At 57.8% G+C, this 25,684-nt stretch overlaps 12 protein-coding genes across 12 annotated transcripts; 5 read left to right on the top strand and 7 right to left on the bottom strand.

Annotated features, from left to right (window-relative positions):
• Positions 1-15: 15 nt before the first annotated feature.
• On the bottom strand, positions 16-1,649 carry TRAVEDRAFT_46062 (uncharacterized protein; the record flags this gene model as incomplete). Its single annotated transcript, XM_008038161.1, has 2 exons — positions 16-1,519; positions 1,579-1,649. The coding sequence occupies 2 exons, from the start codon at positions 1,647-1,649 to the stop codon at positions 16-18; spliced, it is 1,575 nt and encodes a 524-aa protein (XP_008036352.1).
• Positions 1,650-2,360: 711 nt separating this feature from the next.
• TRAVEDRAFT_46061 (E3 ubiquitin-protein ligase RAD18) lies at positions 2,361-3,898 on the top strand (the record flags this gene model as incomplete). The annotated part of the gene is made up of 7 exons (XM_008038160.1): positions 2,361-2,540; positions 2,611-2,732; positions 2,788-2,990; positions 3,047-3,266; positions 3,325-3,474; positions 3,525-3,669; positions 3,734-3,898. 7 exons carry the CDS (start codon positions 2,361-2,363, stop codon positions 3,896-3,898), a joined length of 1,185 nt encoding a protein of 394 aa, XP_008036351.1.
• A 662-nt stretch (positions 3,899-4,560) lies between these two features.
• TRAVEDRAFT_28283 (uncharacterized protein) lies at positions 4,561-5,629 on the top strand. Its single transcript, XM_008037950.1, has 3 exons — positions 4,561-4,677; positions 4,738-5,368; positions 5,435-5,629. Exon 2 carries the CDS (start codon positions 4,969-4,971, stop codon positions 5,299-5,301), a length of 333 nt encoding a protein of 110 aa, XP_008036141.1. The 5' UTR covers positions 4,561-4,677; positions 4,738-4,968; the 3' UTR covers positions 5,302-5,368; positions 5,435-5,629.
• Positions 5,630-5,902: 273 nt separating this feature from the next.
• On the bottom strand, positions 5,903-7,206 carry TRAVEDRAFT_64172 (uncharacterized protein; the record flags this gene model as incomplete). The annotated part of the gene is made up of 3 exons (XM_008038797.1): positions 5,903-6,121; positions 6,185-6,960; positions 7,025-7,206. 2 exons carry the CDS (start codon positions 7,204-7,206, stop codon positions 6,216-6,218), a joined length of 927 nt encoding a protein of 308 aa, XP_008036988.1. The 3' UTR covers positions 5,903-6,121; positions 6,185-6,215.
• Positions 7,207-8,461: 1,255 nt separating this feature from the next.
• Positions 8,462-9,076, top strand: TRAVEDRAFT_46059 (uncharacterized protein; the record flags this gene model as incomplete). The annotated part of the gene is made up of 1 exon (XM_008038159.1): positions 8,462-9,076. The coding sequence occupies one exon, from the start codon at positions 8,462-8,464 to the stop codon at positions 9,074-9,076; it is 615 nt and encodes a 204-aa protein (XP_008036350.1).
• Positions 9,077-9,719: 643 nt separating this feature from the next.
• TRAVEDRAFT_71095 (uncharacterized protein) lies at positions 9,720-11,645 on the bottom strand (the record flags this gene model as incomplete). Its single annotated transcript, XM_008038796.1, has 4 exons — positions 11,523-11,645; positions 11,209-11,463; positions 10,095-11,157; positions 9,720-10,037 (listed from the first exon to the last, which is right to left on the bottom strand). Exons 2-4 carry the CDS (start codon positions 11,436-11,438, stop codon positions 9,720-9,722), a joined length of 1,611 nt encoding a protein of 536 aa, XP_008036987.1. The 5' UTR covers positions 11,439-11,463; positions 11,523-11,645.
• Positions 11,646-12,138: 493 nt separating this feature from the next.
• TRAVEDRAFT_71094 (uncharacterized protein) lies at positions 12,139-13,447 on the top strand (the record flags this gene model as incomplete). The annotated part of the gene is made up of 4 exons (XM_008038795.1): positions 12,139-12,332; positions 12,386-13,154; positions 13,210-13,277; positions 13,335-13,447. 2 exons carry the CDS (start codon positions 12,139-12,141, stop codon positions 13,140-13,142), a joined length of 951 nt encoding a protein of 316 aa, XP_008036986.1. The 3' UTR covers positions 13,143-13,154; positions 13,210-13,277; positions 13,335-13,447.
• Positions 13,448-13,888: 441 nt separating this feature from the next.
• TRAVEDRAFT_71093 (uncharacterized protein) lies at positions 13,889-16,285 on the bottom strand (the record flags this gene model as incomplete). The annotated part of the gene is made up of 16 exons (XM_008038794.1): positions 13,889-14,202; positions 14,267-14,390; positions 14,442-14,466; positions 14,535-14,592; positions 14,651-14,678; positions 14,738-14,750; positions 14,808-14,854; positions 14,911-15,054; positions 15,536-15,561; positions 15,618-15,635; positions 15,703-15,712; positions 15,765-15,821; positions 15,874-15,915; positions 15,972-15,985; positions 16,042-16,120; positions 16,173-16,285. 16 exons carry the CDS (start codon positions 16,283-16,285, stop codon positions 14,047-14,049), a joined length of 954 nt encoding a protein of 317 aa, XP_008036985.1. The 3' UTR covers positions 13,889-14,046.
• A 1,605-nt stretch (positions 16,286-17,890) lies between these two features.
• On the top strand, positions 17,891-20,119 carry TRAVEDRAFT_120593 (iron permease; the record flags this gene model as incomplete). The annotated part of the gene is made up of 9 exons (XM_008038793.1): positions 17,891-18,254; positions 18,322-18,464; positions 18,536-18,578; positions 18,646-18,754; positions 18,822-19,031; positions 19,094-19,140; positions 19,201-19,469; positions 19,535-19,630; positions 19,691-20,119. The coding sequence occupies 9 exons, from the start codon at positions 17,891-17,893 to the stop codon at positions 20,117-20,119; spliced, it is 1,710 nt and encodes a 569-aa protein (XP_008036984.1).
• A 362-nt stretch (positions 20,120-20,481) lies between these two features.
• TRAVEDRAFT_46054 (uncharacterized protein) lies at positions 20,482-21,348 on the bottom strand (the record flags this gene model as incomplete). The annotated part of the gene is made up of 1 exon (XM_008038158.1): positions 20,482-21,348. The coding sequence occupies one exon, from the start codon at positions 21,346-21,348 to the stop codon at positions 20,482-20,484; it is 867 nt and encodes a 288-aa protein (XP_008036349.1).
• A 65-nt stretch (positions 21,349-21,413) lies between these two features.
• Positions 21,414-21,575, bottom strand: TRAVEDRAFT_120694 (uncharacterized protein; the record flags this gene model as incomplete). The annotated part of the gene is made up of 1 exon (XM_008038792.1): positions 21,414-21,575. One exon carries the CDS (start codon positions 21,573-21,575, stop codon positions 21,414-21,416), a length of 162 nt encoding a protein of 53 aa, XP_008036983.1.
• Positions 21,576-22,574: 999 nt separating this feature from the next.
• Positions 22,575-25,259, bottom strand: TRAVEDRAFT_46053 (uncharacterized protein; the record flags this gene model as incomplete). Its single annotated transcript, XM_008038157.1, has 4 exons — positions 22,575-23,418; positions 24,249-24,274; positions 24,337-25,009; positions 25,081-25,259. The coding sequence occupies 4 exons, from the start codon at positions 25,257-25,259 to the stop codon at positions 22,575-22,577; spliced, it is 1,722 nt and encodes a 573-aa protein (XP_008036348.1).
• Between the last annotated feature and the right edge of the window lie 425 nt (positions 25,260-25,684).

Genomic DNA, 25,684 nt, shown 5'->3' with positions numbered 1-25,684 from the left:
GGCCTCCCGCGCGCGTCACCTCCGGCTCTCTATAATCCTCCGAAGCCTGCTCGCCTCCCCTTCGAACTCCTTCTGCACGCGCAGGGGCGCCGTTTCCGGAACAGGCCACTCGTTCGGAAGAAGCTCCGGCATCTTGCCCACGGGCACCGGCACCCCGTTCTTCGTCGCGACGTCGTTCCACAACAGCGTCAAAGTCGAGAACTCCTCCGTCCTGTAAGTCGGCCCCCGCCCGTCCCGCGTCCGCCCAGCACGCTCACGCTGCGTGCTTCCCCCAGGCACAGGAGGCTCAGGCTCCGCGCGGCGCGCGCGACTCGGGCCTGGCTCAGCGACGTGCCCGACCTCGGCCTTGAACGACGACGCGCGCTGCGGGTCCGGCCCAGAGAGGCGCACGACCTGCGGTACTGGCGGGTACCGCAGGTCCATGCTCGCCTGCCCTTGCTGGGGCTCCATCTCCATCGGGTAGTTCTTCGTAACGATCCCACCGTAATCGATGACGACCCGCTCCTTCTCGTCGTCCGACCAGACGGAGCTCACAGACTGCCTACGCTCGCGCTCGTGGACGTCGTGCGGGACGTTGCGCGGCTCGACGGGTTTGGGGCGCAGTGGGGAGGGAGGGTGCGGGGCGCGCGGGGACCGGAGCGTGCTGTGCGTGGCTGCTGAGTGGGATCGCTGGAGCCCTGTTGGGCGGGGTGATGTTGCGACAAGGGCGTCCTCGCTCCGCCCGAAGAGGTGGTTGAGCTGTGGTGAGGGAAGGGGTGGGTTGCTGGTCTTCGACGTGCGGCGAATGGCGCCCTTCCGGCCGACCGTCGCGGGGGCGTCCGTGCAGTACACCGAGGTCCTATTCCCTGGCACGACGGTCTCTGCGTTCAACTTGGTTCCGCGCGCACCCACGTCCCTGTTGGCTGGAGGCGGGGGTCCGGCGCGCGTCGGCGGCGGCGTCGCGTCCTCTGCCCACCTCCTCTCCGGCATCGTCTTGGTACTTATCGACGACGGGGTCCGCTTCACCGGCGCAAACGCCGAGTAGACTGCCTCTCTCTGTCCTGGCGGGGACCGAGGTCCGGCAGTTGACTCGCCTGTTTGTTGCCGGTGGTGCCTCTCTCGTGGCTCTTTGTCCCTCGAGCTGCGGGGAAACGGAATGGCGCCTTTCTCGGCCGGCGTACCCTGCGCGATACGCGGCGCTCGAGAAGGGGATAGTTCTGGCGACGATGGTGAATTGAGGTGGCGCGACCTCGTGCCGTACGCGAGCTCCTCTTCGCGTCGACGCTCCGACCGCAACAGAGCGTTCAACCGCTGCTCTTGCTCTCCGGCCTGGGGACTGTAGATTGCTTGTGGACGTCCGTCCATGCTTGGTCGCGCTGGCCGACGGGGACGCGGCGCGGTGTGGCTAGCATTGGCAGCGATGAAGTGGTCCGCCGAATACTGCCCGAGCTGCAGGGGCTTGCTGATGTCATTGACCGAGATCCTACGCGTCAGCCTCGGCTGCTCCGCCGTTTGGGAGGATGATGGGCGGATGGCATTTCTGACCGGTTCGAGAGGTCAGTACATTCGCACCGGTGAAAGAGATGTCTAGCCACTGACATGATCGAGTTTGACAGCTTGCGGATGCGTGTCATCGACGTGCGACGTTTCATGGAGTCCGGGGGCGGCATAGCTTGAATGTGGCCTCCGTCTTGCTGGTAGCGTAGTGGTTGTTGAGTTGGAACCTCGAGCAATCCACTGCGTCCGGCGAGACGTTTTATACATCCCGGGGTGTGTCAAAGCGACTGTGGTCCTCTTTGCCCGGCCAGGGCCACCAGGGTGTGGACAATGAGCGGGCGATGATCGACGCTTGGATAGCTCCTGCCCGTGGCCATGTCGTGGCTACGGAGACATTGTGCTGCCGACTGCTGCCGATCTTTCTGGCTCCTTTGTGCCCTGTAGGCGAATGAAGGGCAGGGCCGTCAGTGTTGAAGCTCGAGAGGGGGCGCGGGCGAAAGACATTGTCCGGGCAGCTTACCGTACTATCATTTACGTTGACCTAGGTACGTATTGCGTTCCCGCTATGTTATCGGCTCGATCGCGCATAGTGTCGCTAGCTATTTTGTGGATGATCCTGATGGTCTGTACCGCTCGCGTTGGGGAGTGTTTGGAGAGAGGCCGAGGATGTTCATTCTGAGATCTGAGTAGTGAGCGCCTCTGACAAGCGCGATCTCCCGCCGAGCGCGCGCGATCGGTGCCGAGGCGAGAAGGACACGTGATCGCGACAGTCAGACGCGACTCGCGACGTGTCGCGTCTTGCTCTTCCCCACATCCATCCGCAGGGCCCGGCCTCGTCTTTGCCCCCCTTCCTGCGTTATACTGCTTGCGAAACCTCCGCTCAGATGGCCACACAGCTAGACCGACTGCTGGCTATCCCTGAGATCTCGGACTCCACCGACTTTCCAGACAGTACGACCGCGCCCGGTCTGCGCACCCTCGACGACGCCCTCCGCTGCGACATTTGCCGTGACTTCTACGACGCGCCAGTCTCTCTGAACTGCGGACACTCCTTCTGCTCCGTGGTGCGTGAGTGCCGTTCGTGCCGCCATGCCTAGGGCAATCTCATCTGACTAGTACCTGGATTTCCCTCAGTGCATACGTTCTGCACTCCCCGTAAACTCAACATGCCCATCGTGCAGGAAAGACGCGTCAGAGATTCACTTGCGGAAGAACGCAGCCGTAGAGAGCGCAGTGCAGGCATGGAGGATCGCTAGGTGCGCTCCTGCTCCCTCCTCGGTTCGAGCTCGGTCGTGACGTCGCTGTGGATAGACCACTCATCCTACGACTCGCCAATGAAGAACACGCGAGAAAGACGTGTCCAGTACCACTAAAGTCTACCAAGACGCACCTAGACGAGCCTGCACGGAAACGCAAACGAAGTGGTAGCCCGGTGAGCGCGTCGGACGACGATCCCATCGTGCTCTCGTCAAGTCCTGCTCCCTCTGGATCTGCTACGCCTGATGCACTCCCTGGTACGCGCGCCTCCTCAGGCTTCCTAGTGGCTCCTCTGCTCACACGTCGTCGCAAGGCACCGTCGATTGCCCCATATGCCAGAAAGCGGTCCTCACCCAGAAGATCAACATTCATATCGACAGTGACTGTAAACGGCACCTAGCGAAGACTGTCAACCATACGGCTCCTGTTGACGCAAAGGGCAAGCAGAAGCAGCAGTGGTCTAAACTACTCGGTGGCGCGGGAGCCTCCACCGGCGGCGCCAAAGGCAAGGAGAAGGGAAAGGGTAAAGTCAGGTTCGTCGCCAGCGCCACTCCTGCTTGCTGTTAACGAGTATTGACGAATCCGTTGCAGATTAAGGGAAAACGAGGACGACGCCGAGCCCGAACACCTCCCCAAAGTCGCGTACGACATCCACCCGCAGAAGCGCATCGTGGAGTTGCTGAACGAATGGGGCCTTTCGACGCACGGCGAGAAGAACGCGCTGATCAAGCGACATAGCAGGTACGCAGACGCATACATACATGCAGCATTAGGCTGACCGCGCGGCACAGATGGATAGTGTTGTATAACGCGAACGTGGACCGCGCGCCGGAGAACCGTAAGACGATCGAACAGCTGAGGATTGATCTGCGCCGAGCCGAGGAGGCGGAGCAGAAGACCCGCAAGGAGGTCGTTGATGACCCTGTTGCGTATCAGGTGCGTCAACCACTGCAGGTGCCGTGGCGAGCAGCTGGGTATTGACGCGTCTTCTGCGGTGTAGAAGGCAAACAAGTCGACGTTCGCGAAGCTCACAGAAGCGGCGCGGCCGAAGAAGGCTGCGCGAACGTCGGAAGAAGCACCTACCCCCATCGGTGCTCCGCCACCCTCAGCGATCATGGATTTAGTGGAGGAAGCAACACCTCCCGAGGTCGTTGAGATCGACTGAAGTTATCTAGGATTGCTGTATATACTTGGTATGCGAGCATTCTACTGGTCGGTCCAGTCACAGTGAATGCTTATGCATGCCATTAGGATGTAGTAGTCTTGCGCGTTATTGATATGCTCAATTGGAGCTGGTTCGTCACAGCAGAGGCGTGCTGTATGAACGCGCGCACGACGGCACCAAGTGCAGCCGCGCATTGTTAGAGACTTACTCGCCGCTGGACCATGATTTTGATGCGTATATGCGCATTGATACTACTGCATTGTGCTGCTGAAGCCAGTCCTGGACCAGCGTTGATATCGCGCTCTCCGGGATGAAGCCTAGCAGGACATTCGAGCGCGCCGGGCGGGAGACGATTAGCGTACGCCCTGCGAGGCTCTATGTCCGCGCGCCGCTTGCGAGCGTCGAGGTAACTCACAAGCTCTAGGATAGGCTCAACTTCCGCGCCATATAGACGTCCAAGTACCTCCGGAGCATCTACGCCCAACACAATGCCCGCGCAGGCGATCATACCAGCCATGGCAGACGGACCAAGCACTCAACGCCCAATGCCCAGAGCCGCTTTGTCTGCACACCGCCTCCGCAGCAACGCACAATGCTGCCAGCCCCTGTCGCGCGCACCTGGCTGGCAGCAGGACCAAGCTCACTCGCACTCACGCAGGTATATAAGAACGCCCCGCTGGGGCAGTAGATTGCTCAGAGCGCCAACTCCCACAACTACTACACGACAACAGAGGCGGAGGCAGCAGCAGGGAACGGAGGATGTAGCCCGGTGGCGTGGTCTGTTGGGTTCGGTCGGGTGAGTGGCTGGTCTTGTGCTCGATGGTCGGGGATGTGCTCACCTCTCGGATTCGTCAGAACAACGGGTGGCGGGCGGTTCGCGCAAGCCCCGTGCTCCTACCAGCCCACCCTTTCCTCGTCAACCCCCTACCCCGCAGCGATGTCCATCTTCAACCGCGAGCGAGCGAGTCGGCTGCCCAGCGCGCGTCCCTGCCAGGACCGCGCGGGGTGACCTTCTCATCGTCCGCAACAGGAGCGCAACAGCGCCGAGGGCCGAGCTTGAGGGTCGGACCATGTGTGATTACCCGGGCGCGCGCACGGACGCGCGCGCAAGAGTCCGTCGTCGAACCCATGGATCAGGACGCGTCAGGCCAGCGAGACAAGGAACGTCATACGTCGACCTATCACCCCCACTCCTGAACGGAAACGGCCATAGCCGGCTGCGCGTCCGCGGCGTCTGCCAACGCTGCAGACGCGCCTCCGCTACATGCCCGACGCTCACGGCCAAGGAGGCGACCACCGTAGGGCTATCCGTGGACGACGTCATGGACCGGCGGAGGGTCTCGCCATGCCTCGCATGCTCCAGCCTAGGCTCCAGCAATGCCAACCCACCCGTGCCTCGGTAGCCGCCTACGCATGGCACGCTGAATCTCGACGTCCTACAAGAGGTTGGGCGTATCCTAGCGCGCCGTCCTGGTCAACACGGGGAGCAAGATCAGTGCGCTGCTTCGACAAGGCCATATCGCGCGCAAGGCTCACCTGGACCGCCGGGCGTATGGACGCAGGCTCGCGGATCTCAGGACGGACGCGGTGCGCCCCGGTGGACTTTCTTGTTGCGCCCCTACCGGAGCGCGGCCAGGGATGGGGTATCAGCACGCGCGGGTGGTGGATGGCAGTTTGAGGGGGTCGAGAGTTGGTGTCAGGAAGGATGTCAGAGGTGACGAGAAGCCTGACGAGTGCTGCAACCTGGAGAACGGGGGTGTCGCGTTCGTGTTCTTATACCGCGCCCCTACGGCCTGCTACTTTGTTCCCTGTTTGCGCAATCCTACTTTGTTCGTCGTGTACGTCTGATGCGCGTGCCGCGTGGGTGGCACTCTGTGCCACTGGATGATCGATGGGGCTGCCGCGTGTGCGCGGCGTTGTTTTCTGTCGGTGTTGCGTTGTTCTTCTGCTGCGACCTTGTACTCTGCGCGGGTGCGCGTATCGCAAAGCATTGAAAATTAGGCTGGTATTTGGAGAATAATGATGTCGAGGAGTAGCTATAAGTGTCAAGGTCTAATATACATACTAGGGGGTCAAGTCTAAGTATACCCAATCGTTCCAACCATCGGGTGTACTGATACCTCTCAGCTATTGCGATGGTCCCGTTGCGAGATGCAAGAGTCATGAGTCTTCCTGGTGCCACCCGAACCCGTTGCGTGGGTACCCAAGGACAAATTGCTAGGACTAACGCACTACGTTAGTAAGCCCGATCCCGCACCTGCTAGTGTGCCACTCGGAAGCACTTACCAGCGTATTACCGGAGTCTGAGTGCAGAGCTTCACAGTATGTGGTAGGCGGCCCAGACGAGGTCCGGATCCATCCTAGATGGCAAGGACACGTCGCGCTTCCACGCCCAACGCTCCCGCCTCTTCCAATCCCACTTCTTCTTCCGCTTGAGGAGGACGCCGACATCGGGTTCGGGCGGCCCATTTCCGCGCGGCGGATGCAAGACAAGCCCCGCGTTCATCGTCCCAACGCACATGGCCACGACGCCCTCGAACACCGGGCTCATACGCTCGCTGAGGGGCCCCGTGTCGCCCGACCTCAGGCCATATATCGGGTACGGGTGGTACGCCACGATCTCGGTGCCCTCCACCCACACCATCGCCAGAAGCGCGCCAGCGTACTCCGGGATCGCTGCATTCGCGCGCCGGATCGCCTCGAACTGCAGCTGGCACGCGGCGTGCACGGCCGCCTGCCCCTCCTTGACCGTCGCGCGGAGGCCCTCGCCCTTGAGCGTCTGCGGCACCTGCACTTTCAGCTGGAACGCGTGGGCGGGCGTCTTGGGCTCGGCGACGCGCGTGAGCTTGAAGACGACGATGCACGGCTCGGCGAAGTTGGCGGCGAGCCCGCCGCCGTTGAGCAGGACGGCGGCGCGCATGAGGGTGCGGAAGGCGTAGTCGTGCGTGTTCGAGACCCACTCGTTGAGGTTGGTGAACAGCTCGAGCGGGGTGGAGTGCCCCGCGAGTTGATTTGGGAGTGAGTTAGGGGCCGACTCCGAGTCGGAGGGGCGACACAGCCGCCTGCGAAGATGTGTCAGTTGGAATGTGTCTCGGGTGTCTTTGCGACGGCTGATAGTAAGCATACTTGTGGGTAGCCCATGCAGCCTTCTGGCAGTCCCTGCTACAGTACAAGGCGACTGAGCAGCCGACACAGCGTTTGAGCTTTGTGTTCGCCGGGAGGTCTGATTCGTACTTCCAGCAGTATCCACAAGCTGGCGCAGGGTGGAAAGCGATGCCTTGTAGGGTTGTCGGGTCTGATATTTCCATGCTGTATATGTCACTGAAAAGTGAGTGTGTAGTATACTTCGGCGACCCCTAACTAGCGAGCCGCGAAGAGTAGGAATGAGGAGGAAAGACTGGCGAGGGGCTTTCCGGCGCCGCGGATCACTTACATACTTATACGAACGGCAATTCCCGATTGGGACGATCGAGTCTCATTGCCCCTCCTGCCTGCGTTCCAAAACATACATACTTATTTGCACCGATCCCCGCACCGCTCCATATTCCCTGAGCGTGCGTCTGAACCCGCTGCTTCCATTGATGGCGAGTCGATGACGAGGCATGAACGAAGCTCGAACGCGACGTCGTAACGGGTCGGGGCCCCGCGCCGGATGAGATCGTGCGAGAACGAGGTGTATTCGGGTGACCAGACGTGGTACAGAACAAGCGAGAGGAGGGCGTGCGAGCGCCGACGCCGTACTAGCGTTGGTTCGTCGAAGAGATCTAAACGAGCGCGAGACGAGGGCGTACAGTAGCGAGTCCGAATCAGGTAACTCGCGTGTATGGCGGCCGAAATGTAAAACCTAATCGAGCACTGCGGCATTTGCCTGGCAGAGTGACGTCATAGTTGTACAGTTGTCTCTTACACCGTGCGCAACGACCCGACATCCTCCTCCTGCGATTACCACCGCTATCGCGGAGAACATGTAGAGTAAGTACTATTGCCTGCTCTTCAAACCTATTTATTCTGCAATGCAGTTCGTATAGTCTACGGGGCGTATAATAGGGCCGACCGAATGGCTTGTTCGGAGTCACAAACACTCAGGGGTCCTGCAATGAGCTGAAATTTGGTACGTGCTTCTCTCCCTCGCGATCCCCATGGAAGTCGCCCACACCCATTCGGGCTGCAATCCCGGGGGCTGCACCCCCGGGTCCTGCCACGATATCGGAGAAGTCGCCTATGCAGGCCACCTGGCAAAGTGCGCGCTCTGCAAGAAGCGGGAGCGGCAGCTTCCAGCAGACACGAAGCTAAAACGCTGCGCCGGATGCTCCATCATCATGTACTGCAGCAAGGAATGCCAAAAGGCGGCGTGGCCCCATCATAAGTACGCTCCTCCGCCTACTGCCCCGCCCTGCCACGGTTTTCATATCCAGTTACAGGTACTCGTGCCGCCGCCCCCAAGACGGTCCAAACGGCAGCGGGGGTCTTGCGGGGTACGACACGCTTATCGCGCTCGGCTAAGCGGTGACGGACTGGGCGGACGATACGCACGGGGCCGCGCTCACGATCATCGCGAACGCCATGGTCGGCGCGCGCGGCGGCATCGCCGCGAACCGCAGCTCGCGGATCCTGCTGTTCGAGCTCACGCCCGGCAACGACGAGGCGGACGACCCCGGGAACCCCGCGGAGGCGTTCCGCCTCGCGCACCTCTCCATCGTGCACAAGGACGAGGTGTCTTCGATGATCAGCAGCTGGGACCACATCACCGCGGAGCGCGCGCGCAGAAAGGAGTGGTTCCGCAGGAAGATGCCGCCTACGGAAACAGTCCTCGACGTCATGCCCGCCGTGTCAAGAATTGCGGGCACGAACTGTGTGTCGACGCACTACTACCCGATCCTGGCGCTGCGGTGCGGGACGACGGCGGCGCTCCCGGACTGTGTGTGCGTGGTGTTCGAAGACGTCGTCGAGATGTGCATGATCACGATGAACGCGGGCCTGGCGCTGCGGCGGGGCGAGTGTACGGGGTGTGGGCACTGCCGCCCCGAGCCGATCATGGGGAAGATGGTGAAGCGGAAGAAGAAGTGGGAGTGGGAGCAGATGGGCGGGTTCGACTGGGCGTTCATAGACGAAGTCGGCGCCCATCCGGAATCGGGCTTCAAGCCGGACAAGGTGTGGGCGTTTTACTATGCAGTGTAGGGTCTGGTCTCGAGGTAAGCCTGCTCGGCCAATCTCATAAAACGCACGTTGCTGGCTATCATAGGGCAGGAGTTGTGCATCTCTACTTATTTACGTGTATTCACAGTCCCTGTACCGTCGTGAGACGACGGCTTATACGCAGGTCTAATTCTAATGCGGTGTCACAGTGTCAGTTGATGCCGACGTATTGCAGGCCGCCACGAGCGTTCTCAATGCAGGTGCGCAACTGCCGTGCGACAATGCGGGTTCGACGCGGGTCTTCAAGCGTTTGTGTCTGGGTCCGCGTACCTGCCTATGTCGCTCACTGCCCGCCAGCCGCCTCGTGCGAAGCGTCGCCGCCCCGCATGGGTATGTATTCAGTCCCCATGGTTGGCTATTGATGTGCTGCCCGCGGTCTACCAACTACACGGCGCCCCCATTGCCACCGCTCAGCCGATCTCTCTTCCGGTAGCCGTGCATCCTCCCTTGGCGTGGTATATACTCTCTTCCGTGTCTTGTCATCTATACGCACTGACACATGCGCTCGATACAGACTAAGTCGTGCATTGCTCGAATGCTCATCATATGCAGTACTAGCTGTACACGAAGATCAGTGTAGAGTCGTCCAGCATGCACCAGCACAAACCCCAGCTGTAGACACGCACTAGCAGGTATACTCCGCCCCAAATTCCGCATGCGCTGCCGTACCAGGACTACCATCATCTCCAGCAGCGGAACGGACCACGTCGAATGGAACACAGCGACTGGGTGGGGCGAACATCTCGATCGCCTCCACTGACGGTCCCAGTGTCTGCGCCATCACATCGGCCAGCTCCTTGAGCTCGCGTACATACGCCGCAATGCTCTCCTTGGCGTAGTAACACCCCCTCCGCGCGCGCGCGAGCTCCGGGTCAGGAACGGCGTCCAGGTGCACCTGGAACGTGCGCAGATGCGAGAGGGGTGACAAGGCCTGCGCGACCCTCTGTAGAACGTATGATGAGTGACTGTACGAGCATCGGGATCGTGAATAACAACATACCAGTGCAGTTCCAGCTGCGGCTGCGTCGTCTTGGGTGTCGTATCGGCATAGGCGCAGCGACTCCAGGCGTGGGAATGCTGCGGGAATGCACGCCAGAAGTTCGTCCTCCGAGGCGTCGCCGTCTGCTAGATACTCGAGCTTCAGCGTGCGCAGGTTCGGCGTGTTGCACTTTCGCGCGATCTGCAGTACTTCGGAAGCACGCGGCATGGGGACATCTTGTGGCCTGGAATACTGCTGTTCCCATTCGTCCAGGGCCCAGTTATGGTGGGCAAAGAATGCGAAGCGGCCGATCGAGAGGGATCTCAACGTGGACGGCAGGTGGGAGAAGAGCCGGTCTTCGGGATCGGGATAGGTGACCTCTAGGTCTTCCAACTCTGGCCATGGCAGGGTGTCGAGAAGCGTATCCGGCGGCCATACGATCTGGTGAGTGGTGAGATGGTCGATGTCATCGGGCACAGCAGCCCGCAGGGATAAGACGCGCAGACGCGGCATGTGTCGCAGAATAGAGACCCAGGGGAGCGAGTGCGTGGTGGGGAGTATATCGCCTGCTAGATGCAGTGAGCGTAGACGAGGCCAGTCCGCGTCGCGTATCATATCCAAAGGTGCTATATCGATCGTGAGGGAGAGATGTTCGAGCGAATGGCGCAGCCGTTCGAGCACGAAAGCCAAAGCTTCTGTCTGCGTCGAGAACGCGCGGGTGACTGGCACTAAGCGCCGGTGCGGAATTGTGCATCGGAAAGTGGTGAGGGGGGCGGGTGTGAAGTCTGGATCCGGGGCGAAGGTGTTGAGGCAGAAGAAGTGGCCATCTAAGTCGAGCTCCTGCAGCCCACGGGCGGAGATGATGGCCTTCACTACCGCCCAGGATATTCCGTATACGAATGATACACATGGAGGCGGGTCGTGTGAGGATATGATTACGACCTTTCGCAGGTGAGGTATGGAAGGCAGCAGAGCCGCAATCGCATCGCCCTCGTAGGTGCTGCACATGATCGGATCGCGCGACCACGGGTATTCGCGGTACCTGCTGGTGCGGTCGCCACAAATATCGCGCAGCGTGAGCTCCCTGAAAACTGTTACTGGCGTATATATGGTATTAAAATGGTAAGACTCGTACCTCAGGTATGGCCGCATCCACTCCGGAATCTGATGGCTTATGCGCGAGGGACACCGTACGCTGTCGAGCCGGGCTGTTGAGCGAAGGACGGGCACGCACAGGTCGCGAAATCGACGAGATGTCTGCGAGAGTGCACATAGAGCGTTCTTGCTTTCCTCTGAGCTCATATTGTCGACGATCATGAGAGCCACATCGTCATTTAAGAGCAGCATCGTCAGTTTGCTAACCATGTGGAAGAAGTCAGTGACCGACAGACTAGGAAGTTCAGTGTTCGACTCGGAGATACCAATAGTTGGCTTATCAGCAAGACTTACCAATAAGCGAAGTGAATCGACTGGTCGTCCAGGCAGTGAGATGGAAGATGCGAGCCTCAAGTGTTTGATCGCAAGAGAGTATCTGGAGTAACTTTACCGTGACGCCGTGTGCCACAAATATTTGGGACATTGTCCCGGACAATGGGAGAGAAGGTTATGGCGCCTAAATAAAGCCGTCGCCTGTTTGGGCCCTGCAGGCACCGGCATCATCCGAGACTGTCATCCGACGCTCACTCTTCGGAGTTCCGTACCACCACCAACGGACTGTGAGTCGCGCACCAATTTCGAGCGCATATATCCTTCAAAGGCACCTTGGACATCATACACCTCTAATTGATAGCATATGGTTTGCACGGATCGCCGTCATCCCTCTTATTACGCTTTTCCGCTAGACTCGGTCGGGGGTGATTTCAACATGTCACGGTGACCATCGAGAACGTTCATTTCACCCATCGGGAGTCCCAACGGTGTGCAGATCTAGTGTCCCACCGCGCGCATGTACGGTAGGACCCCCGATCGAGCAGGGCTCTCGGAACCCGATGCTTCTGTGAAGTTGGGCCATATATATGGTGCGTCTCGTTCATGTTGAAGTTCATCTTCTTGACTCGCGCCCACCATGGACTCCGGCGACCACACTAACTGCTACCACACTATCGACACTCTTCCTCCGCCATGCCTCACTCGATGCGCACACTGTAACAAGCGGGAACGGCAGCTTCCCGCAGGCGCCAAGTTGAAACGATGCAAGGGATGCACGGGTGCCATGTACTGTAGTAGAGCTTGCCAGAGAGCGGCGTGGCCGCGGCACAAGTATGCCTTCCTTCATCTATTTCCTTCGCACGCCGGTACTCATATGAATGCAGGAACAAGTGCGGGTCCGTCGGAAGCTGCTACCAGGCTGAGGGCTGTGCCGGGTATGCTTCATCCGCCGCCCTCGTTGAGGCCATGCACGACTGGGTGGACGACATACACTTGCAAGCACTCGAAACGCTGGCGAATGCCACCATCCTCGCGCACGGCGGTATCGCCGCGAACCTCGGCTTTCCTCGGGTCCTGCGCGTGACATTGGCCCCGGGAGATAGATCGGATGACGGCGCGGATCCCGCCAAGGCTTTCAGCATCCTGGAGGTGTCGCTCGAACATAAGGACAACATGCGCGGATTCATCAGTAGCTGGGATGGCACCGAAGCTGAGTGTCGGCAGAGAACCGAGATCTTCCGCAAGACTATCCCCAACGCCACCGTCATCGGCTGCATCCCCGCCGTGTGCGACATTCCCGACGCCGCCTTCGCGACCTTCCACTACTTCCCTGTCTTCGCCCCCCAGAGCGGGCATTTGACGGCGATGCCCGAGTACATCCGCGAGGTCTGCGAGGACGTCGCGGCCATGTGCATCGAGACCGTCAACCTGGGTCTCGTCCTGCGCCCGCCGTCTTCATGCGGGCGGTGCGAGCATTGTCAGAAGGGCCCGTTCAGGGGGACGTACGTCCGGCTGTGGAAGAAGAAGAAGGCGTGGGATTGGCAGCCCGTGGACGGTGGGGAGTGGGTGCCGGCCGACGACTTTGAGTCTCGTTCTGGCCTCCATCCCGAGGATATATGGGCTATGTACAATGCTATCTGATGTCTGCAATTGGTATGTGTCCATGGTTAAGTCGGGGGAGCTCTACTAATCGGGATGTGCTTCTCAGTTGGGGCCCGGTACTGCGAAAGTATTTTGTCTGTCAGCGTCAACACGCGTCAGAATGTTATGATCATAGTGCGTGACATTGATTATCTCCGTAGTGCTTCGTACTAATCTACACTATGATCTTAGCTAGGATTACTCTGTCGGGTTTTGGTAGCTTGAGTGGAGCTCTCCAGGATCTTGTTTTACGGTTTTTGGTTTGTCTGTATAGGTTCTCTCCTCCGCGACACCTCTGTATCAATTCTCTCCTCCGCGATACCCCTCCATCAATGGATTGTACTTCGGACTCCTGCGCATACACGTCGTTGATGGCATGATCTCAGCATCCTTTGTTTGTCTTCTGGTATTTCCCCCACGCGACTCTCCACTGTGCCGTGCATTAGATGTTTCGAGGCATTCCTGCTGCGGAACTAGGTCTCATAAAATTATACGCTTATACTACAGCCGACGCCGAGCTGTGGGTACGCTGAAGGAACGAGTATTACCAGAGCGCGAAGGCGATATATGTTACATTACACCCCGGGATGCCCAGGCATGCCCTCGTAAAGCCAATGTGCTTCATGCGTTATAGCCATGTTCATAAGTCCCTCGTTGCATCCGCATACACAGAACCAGCGCGCTCATGAGAGCGGCGGAGCGCGGCACCCGTCCTCTGGATTCTCTGGCGCCGCGAGGTAAGCATAAGAAATTACTCGATTGAAGTACACTGTCAGGTCCAGAAGTTAGATACATACGGAGTACACGACCTCAGAGCGAAGGATAGAGACTGATAGTACAGGTTCCAAGGAAGACACACCGAACATACACAATGTTCGCTGAGCCAACGCCTACCCGAGTCGCATCACGAGGAGTCGCCGCGAGCGACTCCTCGAGTTTTCATCGACTCCGTAAGGTGGTCTTCAGAGTGGCATTTCTGGATCAACGCTGTGTCGGGCACGTCGGACTCCGTCTCCGCCGAAATGCTGATAGCGATCTTCGTTGGCGCCCTGTCGGGCAGCTGCAGGTCGTCAGCGGGTCTGCCGGTGTGCGGGGACATAGAGGAGGCGCAAGTGCGAGCTCACCGCGGGCGCGTTCCATTGCTCGACCGCCGCGAGGTGGTTGGCGCGGGCGATGATACTCCGCATAGGGACATCCTTCCCGAATATCTCCAGTCCACGACCGGCGAGGCGCTTCCGAGAGTTCAGGCTGCTCGCAGCGTCAGTCCGCGTGGATTTTGGCAGGGATGAATGCTCTTACACGCAAAGCAGTGTCATTGCGTAGACTTTGTCGCGGATGGCAGGGCTGTGATTAGCTTTCGAACACAGATTGATATCTCTGTCAGGAACGCACGTCGAGTGGGAACGAAGCTGACCGCAGCCCAAATGAACGTTTTGGGCATGACCACGCCCTGAGTAGGATTGCGATAAGTCAAGGAGACGAAAGCAGGGTCGGCGAAAAGAACGTACCACTACATAGGGCACGATGCTGACGAGACTGTTATGAAACCTCGGTTAGCACTAATCCATGCGCCAGAGCTGACCGCTGCGGCATACGTCGTGAATAAACCTGCGCTAGAATCAGCAGCGAGTCGCGACACGGCCGCTGTTCAAGCATACGACGCACCGCTGTTCACCACGTAGAGCATGAAAAGCTCGTAAACGCTATGAGCGCTAGGACTACGTGTGAGTTCAATACGATCGTTTATAAGCGTAAAGTCAGAGCCTACCGTGTGGAAGTTTCGCGACTGCGGCGTAGGCCGATGATGATAGCGCTCGTAAGCAAGCCGTCAGCGACAGAGGCAGGAAGGATTGGAGCGGAGAAAAGCCATTCGTTGGAACGGTTGTAGGCAGTGATGCTGCCTACGTTGTTTCTGCAATGTTTTCATTAGCAAGGGATCACGGCACTAAAAGTAATGGATATGGAATCACATCACAACGGTGAGAGCTAGTAGAGATTTTATGTTTAATGTTGAACCCTCGTTAAAAGTCACAAATGTCGATCTAACTCGTACCTATTCCAAGGCCTGCGATAGTCGAATGCATCCAATCAGCTCAGACGTGGCCGTAGGAGAATAGGGAGCACTTGCCGACATGTACGATCAGGCACATCATCTGTGCCGCGCGATGAACAGTATTTCACCGCATAGTACAATGTTGTACTCACAACGAGGACGACGACCACTTTATACTTGAATCCGACTACAAAATGAAATGTTAAGGGGCTGCGCCGCTTAAGTCACAGTTACTTAGTAAAACTCACGCAGACACACTCGACGAGCAAAAAACCTGTGTCAGACGATAGACGGTTAGGCAGCTAGGCCTCTGTGAGAATGATGGCAATAGAAAACGAACACCTGTGCGGTAAACGTGATCACAGCCTGCAGCAGTATCGTGAGCGGCATGTAGATATGGACGTGTATGAGATCTGACGTACTGCGAGGGTGGGTGCAATCTGTGTTTGTTGCGGGATAGCAAGTAAGACCGCGTTGAAGCGATACCGAGTATGATGGACGGCATACCTTGAGGGACCTGTGCAAGAGCGCCGTCAGAAGGGACAGGCCAGCGTAGATTGTTAACATACCAGGGCGGCGAATTGAACGTCTGCGGGTTGGCGTAATTTGAGACTAGAAAGTAGTAACTGTTGCCAGATAAGAAGAGCGACGGAATATGTTTCGAAAACACCAACTTACCAGGTATGCATAAGCATAGGAGTGTGTACACTTTCCAAGACCCTTCCAAGTGCGGCTGAGGTTAGCATATGGAATTCCGACATAAAAAGGCGTCCTACATGACAGCGAATACCTGCATACGAATCCGGTAAGCGACACCCTTGGCAGCATAAAAAGCGATCAACTGACTATAGCACGGATGTACGACGCATCCGTAGGGTATAGGCAAAGATAGCGACGGAACTGGCACAGACTGATACCGTATAATCTAGTCACTGGTCAGTTCAAGCTACATGTCTTCGCATGTCATGGACACATACATCAGGCTAGCACTGGTTCCAAAGAGATATGCACCAAATGTGCTCTCTACAAGGTGAGATAGAGACGCTAGAGAAGTCGGCTGGGCACTGGCAGTGGTCGCGAAGGAGTCCATGGTGCTTAGCAATGCGAGGGGCGATTTTGGCGAGCTCTTCAAGCTTAAAGTACCCTTTTATTGGATCGCGCGCAGAGCGCCGGCCTGTTCGCAAGCCTGTTATGCATCATCAGCCAGAGTGATGCATATCTTTCCACCCGGCGGCCGGTACAAGACGGCAGTATATCAAAGTCAAATGCGCGGGGCGCCGCCAAAAGGGAAGGGGCGAATACTACCTCCAGAAGCGCTATAAGAGTGAGTCGGCAGGTCAACAGATGGTGCGAAGTAGTAGCAGAAAAGTCCGTACCGCGCGCGTCGCGCGACGGACGCGCTAGGGCCATTGCAGCTAGTTCTGTGCCTTCGGTGTTGGCGCGATGCTGCACACCTAATTCAAATTGCTAGATCAAACTGACGCGCAAACTATGTTGGAGATGTGTGAGTAAAAGATACGGGCTTGAGAAGTTTGACGTACACGAGGTGTTGTTGTGGCATGAGTAACTTGATTTGAATTTGCATACCGGCTCGGCTGGTCGTGAGACGGGTGAGAGCAGGGTTCAGTACACGGTGGTGCATATCCTAGACGATGTGTTGATGTGCGTGAGGAGTATGGCGTGGATCATCTTTGAATATTGGAATCGCCCAAGGGGTCAATCCGACTCGGACGAGGAGTGAGCGCTGAGCGCTAGTGAGCAGCGCTGAGAGCCTCGTGGCCGGGATGTAATCCTTTCTCACGCCCTCGCGCTGAGCGCTTTGCAGCTTGGATCTGTTCGGACATGATGCATGATGCTCTTCCGAGTCCTCGACTTCAAGGAACACGTATGCTTCACTCTCCCAACCACGGGCTGTACCAACCTTGGGCTTGCTCTCATAAATAAAATCTGTTAACTGGAACAATCGGTTCTTAGACATCACTCAGACATCCTCGGTCATGGCGCATCGTGTGCCACAGAAGTGCCACAGACTCTAGATCTATCAGAGGACTACAAGCGATTCAGTACCTTCTGCCACTGCACACGCAACGTTCGCCTCGCGAACAGCCTTCGGTAGATTTCAAGCTGCCTATCTGTAGTCGATCAAGGCTCGTTACCCATGATGGTTTACTTGAGAAACTTCAAGAGCGCGGTACATACTGATGATGTATCTGGTCACAGCACTGCTCCCTCGACTCATTTCTCCCATGGGTCCCTGCTCCAGATCCAAAGTCGACCGCGAAAACCCTTGGAAGCGTTCTTATCGGTGAAGCACGCCCTGCATCGTGGCAGATACGACATTCAAGGCAGCTGATGTACATGCACGGCACTTTCAGAGTCTCAAACGGCGAGTTCCATTACTGCCCACGGATGCTTCTGAGCGCTGTTAACACGATGTCGTAGGCAATGGTTAGCACGATGTATAGCAAGCGCAGAATCTGACAGCTTTCGGCAGCACAATTTTTGGATCCTCCGCCGTCGCTCCTAAAGGGACAATGCCCCCCCAGAATTGTCCGCACAGTCCGTTCAGACCGGAGATTCACTGACATCCTCATTGCACGAACCACGCTAGGAATTCCACCCTGAAACCCGCCCCCCCCTGCATAAGCCCCCCGCCGTCCCCATCCCCGTGGTGCCTCAGACAGCTCATGCGACTATGCACCCAGCCGTTCCCCAGTCCTCCGCCTCGGCGACGCGCTTACAGCCCGGGGCGCGAAAAGGTTCTGCGTTCTGGCTCTGCTTCCTGGCCATAGTCGTCTGCAATATTCTCAGCGCCCTCGACGTCACTGCCGTCTCGACCGTGCTTCCTACCATTACACATGACCTCGACGGCGACAACGACTTCGTCTGGATTGGCGCCGCCTATGGGCTCGCTAGTACGGCGGCTCTCCCGCTCTGTGGCCGTCTGGCCGACGTGTTTGGTCGCCGGCCAATCATGCTGATGGCCGTCGCGTTCTTTTTTGTCGGAAGCGCACTTTGTGGGTCTGCACGGAGCATGCGCATTATTATTGTGGCACGAAGTGAGTAAAGTTCGCGCACACGTGTTTTACGTCGGGCGTATGCTAGCCTGCTAACCCACGTACATAGCCATCCAGGGAATCGGTGGCGGCGCGATTAACACCATGTTCTCCATCATCCTCTCCGATCTCGTCCCGCTCGTGGAGCGTGGTCTGTTTCAAGGGCTAGTAGTTATCGCATGGGCGTTTGCCGCCGCAATCGGTCCTGTCGTCGTGAGTGTATACGTCTGACATCGTACCTGATGTCGTTACTGTGAAGGCATTACTAACGGGAGGCAATGCAGGGTGGCTCCCTCGCGCAAAATGCATCATGGAGATGGCTTTTCTGTGAGTTCAATCTTCTATGTTTGGCGTCATCGCAACGGACAACCGGAAGCTGATATCAAATTCGCAGACATCAATCTACCCCTCGCAGGGATCGCGTTCGCGCTCGTCGCGGTCTTCCTTCGCGTACGCACACCTGAAGGGACCATCCGGGAAAAACTTGGACGTCTGGATGGGACGTGAGCATACTTCGCCTCCCGGCTGCGTGTCCGGCTTGCAGTAAAAGTGGATGCTGATGTACCGTAGCGGAAACTTCCTGATTATAGCGGGCACGACACTCGCACTCATCGCGTTGACGTGGGGCGGAATCACGTACCCTTGGACCAATGCGCACGTTCTCGCACCACTGATCCTCGGCGGGGCGCTCATCGTGGCATTCCTCGCATACGAAATGTCCGTTCCACGAGAGCCGACAGTTCCACTCGATATCCTCAAGAATCGCACGAGCTTCGGCGGGTGCGTCATGATATTGTTACAGTATATTCGCACTGAGCTGACAAGCGTTTGTATGTGTGCAGATTTCTGTCCACCTTCGTGCATGGCATCGTCAGCATCTCCCTTATCTGTAGGTCGCATGTTTGGCGAAGCATTCCTCACCCTGCGCAGTTCTGATTCGTACGCGCAGATTACTTCCCCGTGTACTTTCAGGCGTGTAAGCTGTCAAGCCCGGGGACTTCCGGCGTACAAGTCCTTCCAACCGCCGCATTCACCTCCGTCGCGGCGGTGACGTGCGGGATCACGGTCAAGAAGACCGGCATGTATCGCCCCATAAATTACCTAGGCTGGGTCATGACAACGGTCGGTCTCGTGTTGCTGTCCACACTCAAGGCGGACTCGGGAAAGGCCGAGTGGGCCGCATATCAGGTCATAGCGGCCATCGGAATAGGGCTGAACGTGAGTACTATGCCACTGCTCGACGCGCATCTCTGGGAACGCTATTGATGCGACCGAGCGCACAGTGGGTCGCAGTGGTATTCCCCATTCTAGCGCCGCTACCAGTGGCGCGCGGCGCGCCCGCCCTCGCCTTCTACAACTTCCTCCGCACGTTCGCCCAGGTATGTCGCGCGTCGCTACTACACACTCCTCTGCCGCCCGAGCTCATCCCTTTCGCGCAGACATGGGGCGTCACCATCTCTGCGACGATCGTCCAGAACGAACTCAAGCGGAAGCTGCCACAGGCGTTCCTCCAGACGCTCGATGGCGGCGCGGAGATCGCGTTCGCGGTGATCCCGGCCCTCCCACACTTGCACGAGCCGCTACGCACCGAAGTGCGCGAGGCGTTCGCTGAGAGCCTGGCGACGATCTGGAGGGTGATGGCAGGCGTGTGTGCTGCGGGCTTCGTGGCGGTGGTCCTGATGCGCGAGGTGCCGATGCCGACGTACACAGACGACCAGTACGGATTGCAGCAGCAGAAGGAGTCGGAGGGCGGGCTCACTCACGTCGAGACGGGAGAGCTGTCTGAGGACAAGGTTGAGGAGAAGATGGGGGTAGAGATGCCCGTCGTCAGCGCTTCGAGTGTTGTGGTGTCTGCGCCTGCGGTATAGCGGCTAGCCTTGGGGCGTTGTGCGAGTTTCCTGGGGCGACCTGCATGAATGTCAACTAAGACACTTCAGTGTCAGCTCGAGCGTCGCCGACTTCTATATAACACTCGCGCGGGCATTTCGTTCCCAGCGTGCGTGTAGTCAAAACTCTTCAAGATCGTCGCAGCCACAAATGGAGGAAAGTAGATAGGATATATTAAGCCTTGACTCCCGGAGGTCCCCTCGCAATAGGGGAATGTTCAGCGGCCAACTCGTTCAAACGGGCCTGGAGAACAATGGTAAGTACCACAAACGACTGGAAAACTATCGTCTCGCACGCAGGTCGCACGCACCGTAACCGGAACCGCCCGTAGTATGAACCAGATTCACCCGAAGTAGAAGCTCTCCCACAGCTCCTCGAGTGTAAGCTCGGTCTTCATGCGGTCTCTCGGAACCAGCGCGGCCGCACGGCCCCAGTCCCAGTTAGGGATCGGCTCCCATTCCCACTGTTTCTTCTTCCGGCGCACAAGGGTTCCCACTTCGGGGGCGAAGTCGTCCTCGCGCTCCGAGTCGTTCATGCGCATCACCAACCCGGTGGACATGAGGCTGATGCAGAGCGTCCTGACGTCTTCGAGCATCGCGCGCGTTTCCGCGTCGAGCGTAGTACTACCGCTACGGCCGGGCAGCTCGGACATGACCATGATAGGCCGGCCGCGCAGGACTGGAGAGTTCTTGATATGGAAAATCGCGGGTGACGCGCGGACGCAGAAGCCTGTATCTCCCACAAAATTGTCTCCCGCAAGATCCCGCATCTTCCCTTCCACAACCTGGCAGGCTGACTGGGCTTCGTCCCAATTGAATCCAGGGCCATATGCTTCGAGGAGTTCGGTGCTGGGGAAAGACAGTGTGCTGAGAATATGGAAGCCCTTGCCCGGGTTGTCGTCGGATGAGCCGCTCAGCAAGGCGGTCAGGTCCTTTGGCATTGGCTGCACGGAGATTGATATTGCGCGAGGGGTATCGGGGGAGAAGTGCAGAGCGTGGCCGCCGTTTAGATACACAGTGGCAGTTGCTAGGACCATGAGTCCGTAATGGTGGGTCTGTAGCCAGGCAAGCAACGCGGTGTCGAGGGCGGCTACAGATTCCGAAGGGATGCCCAGACTCAGGTCATCAACGACAGCCTGAGGGCCCGCCGTTGCATCCGAGTGGACAGTTCGTTGCGGAGGCGGGCTGACCCACTCGGCACGACATACCATCCTGGTTGACGGTGATCAGTAACTGCACGAGAGCGGAATATAGCTGTCGTGCGCAGTCTTACGACCTAAAGAAACACCCACTTGTGCGATACCCAGTCCTGTTTCTGGCACTGCCTACTGCAGTACATCGTTGCTGAGCACCCAGCGCAGCGTTTCAACTTGACTTTTGACTCAGATTCTGTGCGGCGGCAGCCGTCGCATCGAGGGACCTTTCGATGCTGAGACATCGTTTCAGAGGATAGTCGTGGTTGCAGTCGTGGTTTGGATTGTGGCGTAGCGAGCAGGCAGTACTTGGCGCTTAATTAAGCCCGTGTTGGACGTTGGACTGCTAAGTTAGTAGCTCAGCGAGTTTCTCGGTCTCTCAGACGCCTCTCTTAGGGATAAGTACCCGTACTACGACGGCAAAAAGTCGAGTCGAGCGTTTTGTGAGACTCGCTGGTCGCTTCGCCCTTATTTTGATCCTTATATGCGCACTAGCACTGATGCAAACCTACTTCGTCGTCCGGGCGCACGCGGTGGATGCACTCCATGATGCGCTCACACTCGACGCGCGTGCGGAGTCTCTCTCGATCCCGCGAGCGACTCGAGCTCAGACATCCGCACGATTCCTGGAGCGCCCCACAAACCGGAATATGTTCGAGGACGTGTGCTTCCCCGGGGCGGTCGGCGCGCGAGGGAGTGCGCGCACGACGATCGCACGCGCGGACGCGAGGGCTGAACTAACACCGCCATACAGTCACGCATTTGCACTTGCGAGGTTGAAAAAAGGCGAGGGGGTGCAGCCCAGCATAGTCGACAATCGCATTCTCGAGGGCTGTGAGCGTAGGCGATCCTGCGAGATAGCTCGACCCTATTTCGATGCCCTATCTGCAGGTCAGAAGAGGACTGCTCAGCATCAGACGATAAAACGTTCAGGATACGAAGGGCGTACTTGTGCCGAGGCGAACGTGGCCAGCGTTCGTATAGGACTCGCGCGGACGTTTTGTTGCCAGTGGACGTGTAGTCAAAACTTGTCAGGATCTTCGCAGCTAAAAATAGAGAACAATGAAAATGATATTTCAAGCCAATAAAATCCCTCCCCCCGGAGGCCCCATCGCGATGTTTCAGTGGCCAAGCCATCTAAAGGGGTCCTGAGAATATAGTCAGTACGACAAACTACTGAAAAACTGTCACCTCGTACGCATGTAGCCTGCACCATGGACGGGATCTTGTTGTGCGAGCCAGATTCACCCGTAGTAGAAGCGCCTCCACAGTTCCTCGGGTGGATGGTCGGTCTTCCAGAGCTCTCTCGGGACGAGCGCGGCGGCGGCACGCCCCCAGTCCCAGACAGGGACCGGCTCCCACTCCCACTGCTTCTTCTTCCGGCGGACGAGGGAACCCACCCTAGGCAAGGGACTGCCCCCATGTTCCGCGCTGGGCATGTGCAGCACGAACCCGGCGAGCATGAGGCCCATGCAGAACGTCCTGACGTCTTCGAGCATGGCACGCGTCTCCGCGTCGAGCGTACCGCTACGGCCGGGCAGCTCAGTGGCCATGATAGGCCGGATGCGCATGACCGGAGAGTTCTTGATATGGAATATCCCGGGCAATGCGTGGATGCGGAAGGTATCTCCTATAACATCTTGGATCTTCCCCTCCATGTCCTCGCAGGCTGACTGGGCTTCGTCCCAGTTGAATCCGGGGCCATATTCTTCGAGGAGTGTGGTATTGGGGACAGACGACGAACTGAGAATATGGAAGCCTTTGCCCGGGTTGTCGCTTGATGGGCCGACAGGCGAGGAGGTCAGGGCCTTGGGCATTGACTTGACGGAGATTGTGATCGCGCGAGGAGCGTCGGGGGAGAAGTGGAGAGCGTAGCCACCGTTTAAATACACAGTGGCAGTTGCTAGGACCATGAGTCCATAGTGGTGGGTCTGCAGCCAGGCAAGCAACGCAGTGTCGAGGGTGGCTACCGATTCCGAAGGGATGCCCTGGTTCGAGTCATTGACAACACTGGCGTCCGTTGCACCCGGGTCGACAACTTGAACTTGGGGTGGAGGCGCTCTGAGCCACTCGGCACGACATACTGCCCTAAATGACAATGGTCAACAAGTGCACGAGAATGAAGTACAACTATCAGGAACAATCCTACTCGGATTTGAAAAAAATTACCCACTTGTGCGAACTTAACCAGTTCCGTTTCTGGCACTCCCTGCTGCAGTACATCGTTGCCGAGCACCCGGCGCAACGTTTCAGCTTCACTTTTAACTCAGATTCTGTTAGGCGGCAGCCGTCGCATCGAGGAACTTTCCGATCTTGGAACATTGCTCTGCAGGATGACGGTCGTGGTCGCGACGGGAGTCGCACTTTGACGGGTGGCGTAGTGGCAGCTGGTCGCCATATATTACCCGGTAGCGCCCATAGGCTCGGTCTCTCCCTGTCTACTAACAGTTATACCTCATCGTGGCATATCATAGACCAATGTTCAGGCAAGCCCACTGCAGCTTATTATTTAAAGTGTAAGATAAGAGATGTCATACTCACGGTGCCTTCCCTGGGCCTAGTACGCCCCCTCTTGTTCAACATCCGCCGCCGCGTGCGCGTCAGTGCGGGTCTAGAACCGTGAACTTCAGAACATCCGATGGCTATCACACTACGCTGCTGCAAGTCGCATGCGGCGCTTTTATAAGAGGGGGATTATCTCCCCTACAGAGTTCAACAGTCCTGTTCAGAAGGATGCGCTACCTAGGGTGCACGCCGCACTCTTCCTGACCGAATACATACTATGGACATAGACAGTCCGATTCTAAACTAATGGCTGTTGCACAGATGCCCGACGACAAATCGCGATCATGGAAGCTGACATGCCGTTTCAGTTAGCTCCTCATCTCGCATTGACTAGTGCGTCGCGGAACACTTACCATGGCAGCGGAGCGCAAATACCAGGCTTCAAAACACGTAGAACGCCTGCCAGAGAAGTTGCGGCTCCAACCCGCCCTGTAAACTTACTGAACGGTTCCACACCCAGCCCTCTTCCTTCTTCCATTCCCAGGTCTTCTTCCGCTTGACGAGGACGCCGACGTCCGGCAGGAGCTCGTGAGGTCTGCACGGGCCCTTGGGACCATGCAGGACAAGGCCGGCATTCATCGTCCCGACGCACATGGCCACAACGTGCTCGAATATTATGCTGGTGAGGTCGTTGAGAGGACCCGTGCCCTGGGTGCGGAGACTGTATATGGGGAATGGGTGGTATGCGGCGATATTGGTGCCTTGGACCCAGATCATAGCCGGGAGCGACCCGACGTAGCACGGGTGCGGGTTTGGGCCTGCACGGAAGCGCTCGGTTTGTCGTCGGCATGCTTCATCCAGTTCCTCCCAGTTGTCTCGGCTTCCGAGGTCTTCTCGCTTTACGACTAGCGGCACCTCCGGACTCAACAGGAATGCGCCGGCGGGGTTCTTGGGTTCGTCGACCCGCGTCAGCTTGAAGACCACCACATGTGGAGAGGTGAAGGCGGCGTCGATTCCGCCGCGGAGCTGGACAGCCGCGCACATGAGGGTCATGAACGCGTAGTCGTGCGTGTTTTTGACCCATTCGTTAACACTTTGAAATAGGCTGATTCGGGCGGGGTGACCCGCGAGTTGATCTCCAAGTGGATCTGGGCCCGAGGGGCGACACAGCCGCCTGCAAAGATGCGTCAAATCAGTATGTGTACTCTCGGAGCAGAATATGTTCGAAACGATAACCGTACTTACTTGTGAGCGGGCCACGCAGCCTTCTGGCAGTCCTTCCCGCAATACAAGGTGATTGAGCACCCGATACATCGTTTGAGCCTTGTGTTGGTCGGGAGCTGAGACTCGCGTTTTGTGCAATGCCCACAAACCGGCGAAGGCCAGAATTCGATGTATAAAGGGTCCGGACCTATTGGGTTCATGGAGTACAGGTTGCGATGAGATGGGTGTTCGAAGGAAAGAGCATGCATGTGTACTCGTGGCACACCTACGTACAAGCGGCATTTCCCGACGCACATTTCCAGTTGGCGCACTTCCATTCCTCTTAGCGGAATTAAACAAGCATGTGTCCCTCTTATTCGCACGGTGTCCTGTACACAGTTGGTGACTACCCCCCGCAGAAACACTGCTCAAGAACCTATTCATACAAGACGGTGAGCAAGAGGGAGGTGGGCGTAAAGTGCAGGTATCGCTAGCCTTAACACGCGGGTAGTCAAGGCTGCGAGGAAGGCGCCCACATCCAAGCACTCGCCCGCCGCGCGCGACGCGCCGTTTGTGCCCGACTGGATGGCATTCGTAGAGAAGACCCTGCCGGCGGCGCAATGGTTCACGGGGTCGTCTGCTTGCA

The sequence above is a fragment of the Trametes versicolor genome (genome assembly GCF_000271585.1).
Source record: "Trametes versicolor FP-101664 SS1 unplaced genomic scaffold TRAVEscaffold_4, whole genome shotgun sequence".
Taxonomy (NCBI): Eukaryota; Fungi; Basidiomycota; class Agaricomycetes; order Polyporales; family Polyporaceae; genus Trametes; species Trametes versicolor.
This window is presented reverse-complemented; position numbering and strand designations above follow the sequence as displayed.